Source organism: Pygocentrus nattereri, chromosome 6 (assembly GCF_015220715.1).
Source record: "Pygocentrus nattereri isolate fPygNat1 chromosome 6, fPygNat1.pri, whole genome shotgun sequence".
Lineage (NCBI taxonomy): Eukaryota > Metazoa > Chordata > Actinopteri > Characiformes > Serrasalmidae > Pygocentrus > Pygocentrus nattereri.
Window position 1 is genome coordinate 24,806,624 of NC_051216.1, and position 12,637 is coordinate 24,819,260.

Sequence of the window (12,637 nt, forward strand, 5' to 3'; positions counted from 1 at the left end):
TATATTATATGTATATTTCATTATGAACTGACGCAAAGAAACGACCCAGAATCACATGGAAAAAAGCCTGGTTCCAATGACTTACATTAAAAGTAAAGTGTGTTTTTCCTTCTTCTGTAAAATTACCATTTTTGAGATACAAGGTTTTCTTCGGACAACAAAATATGTAAATTAGTACAACAGTGGTTAAACTGAAAAGCAAAAAAGAGAAAGTTTTCTGGGTACTAATTTTGCTTTTTAATGCTGTGCATGTACCTCCCTGGATTTAAACAATATGTTTTAGGCCAAAATCCTGTCTCAAAACTACCAAAAAAAGGTGTCGGAGACATTAGGCAGTGTGTTTGTAACTATTTAATCATACACTATTACTACTCTGAGGCATTAAGCTTTTAGAGGCATTAAATGGTTGAGATGTCTGGTTGTTATCTTTTTTCCCCTTTTTGATTTTTATTTTGTGATTATTGTTGCGAACCATAGAACAGAACCATTCACATCAACCAACTCTGAATGAGTTTGTTTACATCTTACCAATTTAGTTAAATTGACATTTTGAAAAATCTGTGCAATTAAACAGGATGTTGTTTGGTCATTTTCACACTATGGTCCTGTTCTGGTTTCAAGGATAGTAAAATGCATTAAACTGTGTTAAACAATCAGTTGTACTAAAAACATCAGTGTGCATAGCTATAATGATACAAATGCATGCGATTAAAATGTTTATTTATTCATATAATTTGAATGGGCAAATGGGCAAACGGTCACAAAGTCCTAACACTTGTCTTTCAATGATAAATCATATGGTGGCTCACAGCAGACTTGAAGGTCACTTCAGTTTGTTAAATAGAAATAGACAAATGAGGTAAAATATTGCAGGATATTAAGACAAACACACAAATCCTATCACCCACTGACAGACAGACCCACTACCCCTCTTGCTTGTATTTCAGATCCTCTTTTCTATGATAATTGTGGGAAAGCACTTTTAATAACAACATGCAACAAAATCCCATTATCATAATTTTCCTTCACCTAATGAAAGTCTTAAAAGTTGATATATGGATTTCATTCATTTCTCTGTTCTTCATGTTTTATCTTCACATGTTTTTTGCCTTAGTGATGACACCTGTTATAGCTTCAGTGACGCCACTTATCTGTAAAATGAGCAGAGTTGTTTGTATTAGGTCACACATTACTGATTGATCAAAACACAGTAAGACTTTGAACAGTATCTAGGTGCTATCTTACCCCTGGTAACACCAAAGCAGCGTTCACAGTGCACAGTGCGCTGATAGACCCACATGCTGTCCCCTGCCTTCAGATGTCCCAGAGAGCACTTACACACCTCACACTGTCACAGAATGTGAAAGTAATTACAACCTCTAATATCATATTCTATTTATTTATTCACTATTCTTAGACGATAATTACAGGCAGTAAACTGAACTAAAAGTCCTACCTTGAAACAAGTGGCGTGACACTGTATATTCATCTCATCCAGAATCATCTTGACCTCAGAGATCATGGGTTTGTGGCAGTATGAGCAACAATCCTTCTCAATGATTTTCCTATTGAAAAGTGAAATGCATGTCGCATATCATCCCTGTTCAAAAACATGTATCTTCGTGTTTTTCTGTTTTTATTCTTCTACATCATTTGAGCACAGCGGTGGTTCTTAATACCATGTCCAAAATTCATGATGAATAGACCAAAAGAAATGGTCTACAGTTACTGGAAATAAATCTCATTGCATTGATTTAATCAAAAGTAAACTATGTTTTTGTCCTCTCCTATAAAGTTAACATTTTGGAGACACTTATTTATTTGGACAGTGACAATATGCTGTCCCACATAAAATAAGAATAATTAAATACATATAATCAAAGTACAGTTCAATCCTACCTGTCAGGTGTTGTGTACGCCGTTTTAACAGTTTTTGATGTGAAGGTATCAGACAGATAATCTTCAGGCCTGGAGAGAAAATACACCCCATGGCAATTATGTTAAAGCAAATTGCAGTTACAGTCCTGTTGAATATACATGTTACAACTCTATTCAAATGTGTAATTCACTTCTTTAAACATTTGCCTTGCTCTCCTCGCACCTGTTGTCTGTGTAGGTTGTTGTTGTGGTGTAGGTCGTGGTGGAGCCACTAATACTGCGGCGCTCATACCTTTTCAACAGAAATGAATGAATTTATTTAAGTTTAAATGTAACACTGTCTGCAGATCAACCAAAAGTTGCTTGGCAAAATGAAATGAATAATAAAATGAAATGAATTACCTATCAGGTGTTGAGGAAACGGTCTTGACAGATTTGGTGACCACCGTATCAGGAAGGTAATCCTCGGTTCTGCGAAATCGATAAAATTCCATTGTAAAGTATGTGCAGCTTGCAATGTGACTGCACTGAAAAGTTCTTAAGTAGAGTCATGCGAACACTGGAGCCCAACCGAGAATGCGTACCTGGTCTTTTTGTACGAGGTTTTGGTATAGGTCGTAGGACTGGTTACACTGCTTTGCTCATAGCTGTGTAGAAGACACAGTATGTAAATGAGTTATTTGGAATTCACAAGAAAAGACTACAAGCGGACTAAAATAATACGCAGACCCCACCCTGCATGCCATACCTGCTGGTGACAGGTGCTGAGTACGGTGACTTGATGGGTGTTGGTATAAGAGTATCAAACAACTGGTCCTCAGCACTATAAGAAAGATGAGATGCTGGTTTAAGATAATTTACCAACAATTATACCATTAAAATTGCAGTGTGGCCACACTAAAGAAGGCTTTTTGACAATTTAGAATTTCTATATATTTTTATATAAAAAAAGAAAAAACTCACTTTTTTGGATAGTAGTAAACCTTGTTTTTATTTTCTTACTTGGATCTTCTGATCACCCCAGACATTTGGTTAGCAGTGCAAATTAGTGCTTTAAACTCTGAATCATTTAATACCTCTTAAAGCTCACTCACAAAAGATTATTAAATGGTTAATAAACGGTTAAGAATATGCTGTCTGATGCCTGAGACACTGTTTTCCGATAGCCACAAGCTTAAAACATATTTTCAAAATACCCTTATGATAGAAGGGTACATGCAGGGTTTCATTTTGTCCAGAATTACCAGTATTTTATGACTGTATTTGCACTGTAGAGATCTCAACCCCTGAGTCCTGTCACTACCACTATAAAGAAATCTAAAGGTTATACTGAGACATACTGCTATATAAACTGAAATTCTCACCTTGATTTGGTGGTGATGGTGCTCGCTGTCGTCTTAGATGTTGGTACATCATTATGGCTAACATAGCTCTTGGTGCTGTTGATAAGATGAACAGTTTAAAAGAAAGTCAAGATGGAAATTTGATCAATTTGAAACTCAGGCACTGCAGTGTTGCCTTTACCTTGTAGTGGTTTTGATGGTTGAAGTTGGGGACGTCACTGACTCAACAGTTTTACTTTCTTCTCTGAACAGGAGAAGAGAGTGAGAGAATTTATCTAGAAAGAAATTATAAAATGAACCAGATTTCACACCAAATTCATCACTTACACATTCTTGGTGTCCTTGGAAGTGATCACAGTGATAGTCTCTGTCTTGGAAACACTCGAGCTTCTGGAACTGATGTTAAGAGACCAGCCGTTATTAGCCCAATCTTTATTTTCTTTTAATGTGTAACCCTGATATTCATTAAAGGGGAACTCCACTCATTTTTCAACATTTCTGCATTATTACCTGGTGAAGATGTAAACAGTCATTCAGAATGGTTTGGTGTAAAATGCCCTATTCCAGTGAAACATACTGAGTCAGAATTGTTCACAGTGGAGGTGGATATTAACCAGATGTCTACCTCTAAAATCACTCTAATTAACTTTGTTTATATCTTAACCACTGAATTATGGATAAATGTTGAAAAATCAGCAGAATTCCTCTTTAAGTTAAATCATTGTCATACCTTTTAGTTGGTGCCTGTATAGTTTCCACTGGAGCCTGACTTTGAGTTTTCCTTTAAATAGATAAATGTTTTTAGCCAAATTACTGCTATTTCACTCTATTCAATAGGAAAATGGGAAAAGCAGCTATACTAAATAAATGAATGTGTGCCTTCTAGCTGGCAATCATGCTGCACTGAGACAAAAAGGCAGTGACCTTTCCCTTTGTATGCAAATAATGTAACCCCCAGCAGACAGCCAGTAAATGGAAAAGGCTTGAGGGCAGATTTAATTCCTTTCACTTTTAAGAGTGCCACACAATGCCTAAATCTGGGAGTGAATCACTGAACTACACGCAGCAGGATTCTGACAGACGTGGTATGGAGTAAACTGCAAATGCAGGACAGTGAAGTCGAGAATCTGATCAATGAGCAAACCTATAGAAGTACAAGACATGCTGTTTATTTTAAGAATGATAAATGAGTGAGAAACGCACGCCTCAAGGATGTGAATAGATCAGATATATGCTCTTGTACTGATAACCACTTACGTGATATTAGTGGTATCTGAGAGGATCTTCTCAGTGACTGTTTCAGTTTTGGTTGGTGATTTTACTGAAGATCTTCTGTGGAAATGTGAGAAGAGACTTAGAACTTTGAAGAAGTGATGACAGAGAAACCACAAAATGAAATCTTTTGCTCAGTGTTTGTACCTGGTGGTGGTTACAGTAGTCTTTGTGCTGTCTTTGACAGTTGTAGAAGAAGTAGTGCTGAAAAGGAAAAGGATTTTTTAAAGCCCATTTCACAAAAGAATGTGTCATTAAACTAGGTGTGTCAACATGAAACAGATGGGTGTGGAAGTAAAACTTTAGATGTTTGAAATACTTTTCTGAGTGTACTTTATGGTGCAGGCTGTAATCCTGACAGAGATGCATTTTAAAGGATTATACTAAACAGCTATATTTATTTAAATAGTGCACTGGGTAAATGACATAGCAGCTTAACGTGAACAAGGTCACCTACATCTTTGGATCAGACATCACAGATGTTGTTCTGTAAAACATAAATGGTTATGAATAAATGCAACACCTCTCAAAGCTAAATAATGAAAGCTACTACTACAGACAATTAATAATAATAATAATAATAATAATAATAATAATAATGCTACATCAACAACTACTACTACTATTACTACTACTAATAATAATTACTTTAGAAATTTCATAATCTAAATTGTACAATGTAAAAATTGTGCCTTAAAAAATTAAGTAAAGATTTAAGTAAATTTAACTTCTAGTCATAGGCTTCTTTCGGTTTTTAAGGCAACACAGTGGCTTACTTTTTTAAGTGAAAACATTAAATATTTTACAGTGCAGGTTGTTGTGCTAAAATGCATCACCAAGTACTCATTATGAATAAATAATGAATAAAAAAAGTGAACAAATTCAACGTACTTGCATGAATCCAGTTCATCCTGACTTGCACTGAATCTGGAAGATTAATTAATATGATGTGAAAAATTTTAAAGTTAGAGTTAAAATTGCCTTCATTCTTTTTCATGCCATACGTTAAAGGACCAATATCATGGAAAACCTCATTTCCCTTGCCTGAAAATAAATAAATTAATTTAAAAAAAGAGTTTGATGTACAACCCCAATTCCAGTGAAGTTGGGACGTTGTGTAAAACATAAATAAAAACAGAATACGATGATTTGCAAATCCTTTTCAACCTTTATTCAATTGAATACACTACAAAGACAAGATATTTAATGTTCAAACGGATAAACTTTATTGTTTTTTGCAAATATTCACTCATTTTGAATTTGATGCCTGCAACACGTTCCAAAGAAGTTGGGACAGGGGCATGTTTACCACTGTGTTACATCACCTTTCCTTTTAACAACACTCAATAAGTGTTTGGGAACTGAGGACACTAATTGTTGAAGCTTTTTAGGTGGAATTCTTTCCCATTCTTGCTTGATGTACAACTTCAGTTGCTCAACATTCCGGGGTCTCCGTTGTCGTATTTTGCGCTTCATAATGCGCCACACATTTTCAATGGGAGACAGGTCTGGACTGCAGGCAGGCCAGTCTAGTACCCGCAATCTTTTACTACGAAGCCACGCTGTTGTAACACATGCAGAATGTGGCTTGGCGTTGTCTTGCAGGGACGTCCCTGAAAAAGACGTTGCATGGATGGCAGCATATGTTGCTCCAAAACCTGTATGTACCTTTCCCGAATCCCGAAATTCCTTGTAATTACACGTTGAGAAACGTTTTTCTTAAACTGTTGGACTATTTGCTCATGCAATTGTTCACAAAGTGGTGAACCTTGCCCCACCCTTGCTTGTGAACGACGGAGGCTTTCAAGGATGCTCCGATTAATTTCCAATGAACCTGTTCACCTGTGGAATGTTCCAAACAGGTGTTTTTTGAGCATTCCTCAAGTTTCCCAGTCTTTTGTTGCCCTTGTCCCAACTTCTTTGGAATGTGTTGCAGGCATCAAATTCAAAATGAGTGAATATTCACAAAAAACAATAAAGTGTATCCGTTTGAACATTAAATATCTTGTCTTTGTAGTGTATTCAATTGAATATAGGTTGAAAAGAATTTACAAATCATCGTATTCTGTTTTTACAGAATTACAGTATTTACAGTATTTTTGTTTTACACAATGTCCCAACTTCATTGGAATTGGGGGTGTATAACAGTTTTCAAACTTTCAAAACATACTATTTAGGCATCAGTCTATGTGGTACAAATATAGAAATTAAGTTGCAAAAATAGCCTGATTAGAATTTATTGATTTTGTGACATCACAAACTCAACACATAGATGAAAAATGTAGGATTTAAGCTTTAAATCTTTAGAATGTTGTGCTGTGATGCCACTAATGGAATGATGCGATTTGCCCTCTATCAGTATGTGCTATGTATGCATTTTTGTTAGCTGCATTACCTTTTAGTCAGGGTCTGGACTGTGGTTCTTTGGGGTCTACTGGTGGAGGTGGTGGTGGTGACTGAGGTGGTTTTATCTGGAGAGCTTCAGGGAGTAATGGATGAATACATATTACCATACACATATGTAGAGATCATAGATTTAATGTGCTTATTCATTCATATTCCACATGGTTTATGTGAGCATATAAGCAACTGAAGGCCTTGAGAGCTCATTCACTGCAAAGGTGTTGCTAAAAAAAGTGAAGTACCTGTTAAGATTTTCGTTGGATCTAAACCGAGTCAGGACAGTTCTACCAAAGTTTGACTCCTGGCTGTAAAATAAAGACAAAATACATATTTTTGGGACCATGAATATTATCAGTGGATGCTGTTTTTAAAAAATGTGATGGTGACCGATACACCAATAATATAATGACAAATACAACTGTATATTTCTCAATTACCTGTACTATATAATGTTAATACATGGCAGACTAGTTGAAAGATGGATTTTATTTAGTCATTGATTTTTGTATGTTTGAACATTAACTCACTCCACTGTTTTTTCATTCTTCACATCCTTCTTGATCCAGCTGTTGTCCTTCAGCAGGGATGTCTTCTTTTTGCTATCCTCTATGACATTCTTGGGGCTGCTGTTGTCTGCAGTTACACAGCATGCATTAATGCAGTTCGTCATATTCATACGGCATTATTTTTTTCTATAGCTAAGATGAACTAGTGAGTGTTTGGGCGGTCAGCCCACCAGGCCTTTAAAATATGGTTTGTATTGTGAGGAGATATTGTATGACTGTATGAAACTCTGAGTACTTGAGCTGGAGTTTTGGTGGGACTAGAAGGCCAGATCCCTGCTTGGGGATAGATGGAGAGACAGAACTGAGGTACAGCAAAGAGACAGCTTTGTCCCAGGAAAGGCGGAGATGAAAATAAATAGGAGGTTAAGAAGGGCATGGTCCTTCTGCTAAACTTTAATTATTCTTTAACTTCATTTGAAGAGTTTTATTCCAAAATGCTGTCAACATTTTGGATATAAAACGTTGGATACTTGGAAAGAATAACAACTGACATATAATGTGTGAAAAACACACAACACATTTAGTTCTCTAACAAAGGTATTAATCATAATATAGCACTGAAACTTCTTTTGTAAAGCCCACTACAAAATGTATATCATGTCACCAAGCCGTTTGGTAAAAGGAGACTGTTGAATGGTTTATTACAGGGCTGCCTCTTCTTAGAGAACATTAAAGTCTTTTTACTCTTTTCTGCATCCCAGAAATGGGGAAGAAATAGCCCTTTTTTGTACTCCATCACAGTATGACACTAGCATCACAGGACACGAGTTCAGTTAATACATAGTGAATGAAGGCTTCTGCCACATCTTTTTGATTTTATTGAGATGCACCAAGAGATTCTGATATAGAAATGAAACATTTTGACAGCTTATGTCACCTGTTTGAGGAGGGTATGATCTCCTGTTGGTTTTTATAGACATGGTTTATGCTGGCACCCTGTCAGAAAAAAAAAAGAAATTAAAAACATTTTGTGAATTTGATTTTTTTTTACATTTCCAACCATTTATTATCCACCAAAAAGATACTATAAACCAAGCCTCTGCAATCACAGCATGGCAATGTCTTATTCTTTAGATCTGGCATTTTTGACTTCCTTCCTCATGCTGTTGACTCTAGACAACACCCTGCAATAACTTATAACATAGTGCCCTTCTCTGGTATTCTTTAACCCCTGACTTTTTCTTTTTCAGCGCAAAACTTGTCTATCTTGCCTATCATAAAGACACACCCTGCTCAAACACAGCCCTGGCATCTCATCAGCAGTGTTCCTCTGGTCTTTGGTGACAGGAATTACATGGTCATATGCACCGTCACACATATATGCAAGCCCTACACAACATAGACATAGAGCACATACAGTGAGGCTGGATGCTGACCCTTGGGAGAATTGATCTCTTAAAAGTAATGACTGTATGTTTGGCAGTAGCTCATTACATTCATCCAGAGGGTTTTTGGGCTTTTCTTGAGCTGTTTCAGCTGTATTTCCCATTCAAGTTGGAGTACAGTTTAGCTTGGTTATGAGTTACTGAAAGTTTATTTTGAGCATAGTTGAGGTGTGGCTTATAAGTGTGTTGTCTCCTTATAGGCTTTTGTACTACACTCTCTGACCATATCAGTTCATTTGAAGGCACATATTTGCTATGCTATGTACAGATAACATGTCAGAAAATCAGTCCAACAGGAGATTCCCATTACATTTTTATTCATTAGCGTCTATCATGCCCAAAGTAAGCGCTACCTCAACGGTAGCATTCGCTCAAATGGAAAATTATAAAGAACAACTTATAATATTCACAGGGACTGCCTGGTGAGTGTCAATACCAGTCACTCTATAAAACAATTCGTAGTATACTAAAAAGAAAAAAAAAACTTCTGTAAGAAAATAAAACATTCAGAGTAATCACTTAACTATAAGAGCTTCTCATACAACTGTACTGCTATTCTGAGACACAGTGAAAGGATACATGATATTTGTGAATGAAGAGTGGACCTACCTTATGGCCTCAGATGGACAAAGGTTGAAAGCAAGTAACTTTACAGAGTGTGTCTGTCCCACTGTATTTTATCCGCTGGGTGAGGGCGGCGAGCGCGACTGAAGGTGTGGCCTCTTACTGTACACAAGCCACCACCAAAACCAGAACAGTCAGTTACAAACTGGTCGTCATGGATATGTCAGCTGTGATTTGTGTTCAGGTATGACAGGTGGATCAGTACCAGTGACCCCATAAAGCCAGGGATGAGCCAAAATCCTTCGGAGGGTGTGAAAAAATGTTTAAGCTTTGAGTCATGGAAAGTATTTTTTACACATTTTTTATGAGCAAGAATTAACACTACTGATCAAAGTTTAGAATTTTCAACAATACAAAACTTTTGTTTTCGATAAATGTATAAAATGAATATTACTGCTCTGCAATACCACAGCTTTTAAATAATTAGAAGGAAGCTAGAAAGATGCACAAACATGAAGAAATTTTAGATGTATTCAGAAAGATTACTGGAGCTGTATTTGATTCTGAAATGACAGTGTCCAGAATTAAGTGTAATTAAGGTGATCAAATGTTGAGGAAGATAACTTGATTTAAATATAATGGAATTATAGTATAATGTAGTACAGTACAGGATAGTATAGGATAGGATAGAATAGAATAACATAGTATGGTACTTATAGTATTTAGTCATTTAAATTGTATAATAATCAAAATAACAAAAACATTTCCTTGAAACATTGATAAATAAAATATCTAACAATACATTTTGATGACTAGATATATAAAATATTGCAAATTATTAATTCAATAAGATTCAGAAATGTTGAATGTTAGTATAAAACACACCATCACCAAAGAAGTCTAATACTGATGTCTTTTCCCTTCATGAGCATGGCTGTGTGAAGTCGGAGTGCTCTGTAATAGAAAGTTTTGCCTCTACTAGAATCTTTGAACTGCAAGTGATTGCAGAAGTGCTACGAATCCCTCCATATTTCAAATACAAATCTTCAACACAGCTTTAATGTCTAGCTTTAATACGTTCTTAGTATATTAAAAGCCCATGTAACATTAAGACTTCTAAATATAAATAATTTGAGTGTCACATTGGTGTAACGTTCCCTCTTATCTCATTCCGTTTTGGCAGCCTTTTAATACCCTTTGTACCTGAGATATGCACACAGTATTCCAGGAAAGGAAGACTAGAAGTATGTTGCTCTTTACATTCACATAGAACCTAATAAGATGTGTTTTTGTCCAGTGTAGATACTCAACAGTATCTTTGTATGTCACGATAAGGTCTGAGGATGGCTGGGTTTATGTTGGCTCATGGCATATGTGTGGTTTTGTAAGGAAAGTAAAAAGTTCCCTTCAACATTCCAAGATGTCGGGACAGGGAGGATCTAAATACTCTTGTAGGGTGTGACAGTGCTTTTAATCTACACACCCTTGGATACAACGAGAAGATGACAGCGAAACAAAAATACACATTTGTGAGGTGAATGTGATTACTGTATGACTTAAAGGTTACTGAAACAAGGGATGGGTGGGTGGAGGGGTGCTATGGGACCTGCAGAAAGAAAAAGTTGTATCTCTAGTGACTTTCATTTTGTTAATTTATTAGTTCTGCTTTGGCCATTTATTTTTTTAAAAAGTGGTACTTGTTTAAAAAGGAAGATATTCTTTATTGTTATTCAAATGAAATACATGCCAACCTACCACAGTTCATGACCAAACTAAACAATTTATCTTTAATGTTATAGAACAGGCCCTTATCTCTTTTGTATGTGCAGGTTGGGGCAAGGAGAGAGGGGGAAGTACTTGCTATGCACAAAAGGGGCATTTGACTAAAAAAAGTTCAAGAACTGCTGACTTAAAAGTTAGATCTGTTGATTTATCTTACAGCAGATAGACTAATAAATATGGCATGATCTTTGCTCTAGAACATTAATATACATCACAACTGAATAACAGATATGGCTCTAATGCTTACAAATGCTTCATTCTAGATAAACTTACTGAGTCAGAATAGTTCACAGTGGTGGTGACAGGAACTAGATGTCTGATGTGTTTAATGCCTCTAAAAGCTCCCTCACAGAAAATAATTTTATTTAAAACAGCCATGGAAATAAATGCCTGAAACAATGTTTTACGATAAATTAGAGATTAGCCTAAAGCGTATATTTTAAAGCGTATTCATGGTGGAGGGGTGCACATGGGGCATTCTAAGGCAAAATAGTCCCCAAAGAAGACAGATTTTTTTCAGATTTTCTGCCATTTCAACTATTTCATATAATAAGTGAAAAGATGTGTGTAGGATCACTGGTGGTTTTGGAAAGTAAATAAAGTGGCTATATTTGTGTTGTAAACATTGTGACACCTTTTTCCTATCATCACCACTGTAAGGAATCTGGTTCTTTAACTTTCCCTACAGTGAACCATTTCACATCAAACCACTCTGAAAAGACTTTGTTTACTTCTTGGTGATTTAATTGTACAAACATTTTGAAAAATCTGTGCAGTTCCCCTTTAAGTTGCTTCCCTTTAAACTTTTCTGACTGTATTTTGTCCACCACTCCCACCACCACTAGATGGCGCAATTCATGTGATTTACAGAGGAAAATGTTACGTTACTGATTGATGTCAATACCTTATCTATAGGATTCAGGATCCATCCAAAGAAAGAGCAGAAAAAGCAAAAAAAGCACACATTTACACCTATTTCTTCTTTAGTTAAATCGGCAGAGTTTGGGCATAAATCATCTGTTTTGGGTGCTAAGGTAGCAGACGGCCTCTGAGGTGCTGACTACGCTTGCTTATCAGCTCATTGTTGTTTTAGCTAATAAGCTAGTGAAGGTACATTGATGCAAATATAATGTCTATGTTTGCAGCGATGTCTCATGCCATGAGTGACTATCAGATCTGACTGTGATTTTGAGCGCACAGCCCTGACTGGATAATTGCATGTCTTCGCTCATACTCCACTGAACACATTTATTCCCCTTGACTGCGCAGTACTGAACTCTTGGCCAATGCAAAGTGGCTGTTTCTGCTTTACAGACCTCGACCATCATTGCGATGAAGAGGAGCTGAAGCTCAGGGATAGTAGCTGAATTCACCAAATAAACCTGGTGTCTGGATACTTTTGGATATATAGTGAACAAGCTACAGCACTCTTTTGAAAAGCATA

The 12,637-nt window shown here is 36.3% G+C and overlaps 1 protein-coding gene across 2 annotated transcripts; it reads right to left on the reverse strand.

Annotated features, from left to right (window-relative positions):
* Positions 1–703: 703 nt before the first annotated feature.
* Positions 704–9,579, reverse strand: scel (sciellin). Of its 2 annotated transcripts, none has more exons than XM_017710841.2 (21): positions 9,457–9,579; positions 8,340–8,398; positions 7,424–7,529; positions 7,139–7,201; positions 6,889–6,972; positions 5,385–5,420; positions 4,951–4,980; positions 4,641–4,697; positions 4,479–4,550; positions 3,952–4,002; positions 3,549–3,617; positions 3,403–3,465; positions 3,243–3,317; positions 2,627–2,701; positions 2,463–2,525; positions 2,281–2,349; positions 2,102–2,170; positions 1,900–1,968; positions 1,457–1,565; positions 1,246–1,348; positions 704–1,151 (listed from the first exon to the last, which is right to left on the reverse strand). In XM_017710841.2, exons 2-21 carry the CDS (start codon positions 8,380–8,382, stop codon positions 1,135–1,137), a joined length of 1,323 nt encoding a protein of 440 aa, XP_017566330.1. In that variant the 5' UTR covers positions 8,383–8,398; positions 9,457–9,579; the 3' UTR covers positions 704–1,134. The 2 variants fall into 2 exon arrangements, with proteins under 2 accessions (XP_017566330.1, XP_017566329.1); XM_017710840.2 differs by having other exon boundaries at positions 4,479–4,553.
* Positions 9,580–12,637: the final 3,058 nt, after the last annotated feature.

Coding starts and splice junctions, on each gene's coding strand:
- scel (XM_017710840.2), bottom strand. CDS start 8,382: ATGTCTATAAAAACCAACAGGAGATCATACCCTCCTCAAACAG. Junction 4,698..4,950: donor GTGATGTCTGATCCAAAGAT/GTAGGTGACCTT, acceptor TTTCCTTTTCAG/CACTACTTCTTCTACAACTG. Junction 3,318..3,402: donor ACCATCAAAACCACTACAAG/GTAAAGGCAACA, acceptor TCTTATCAACAG/CACCAAGAGCTATGTTAGCC.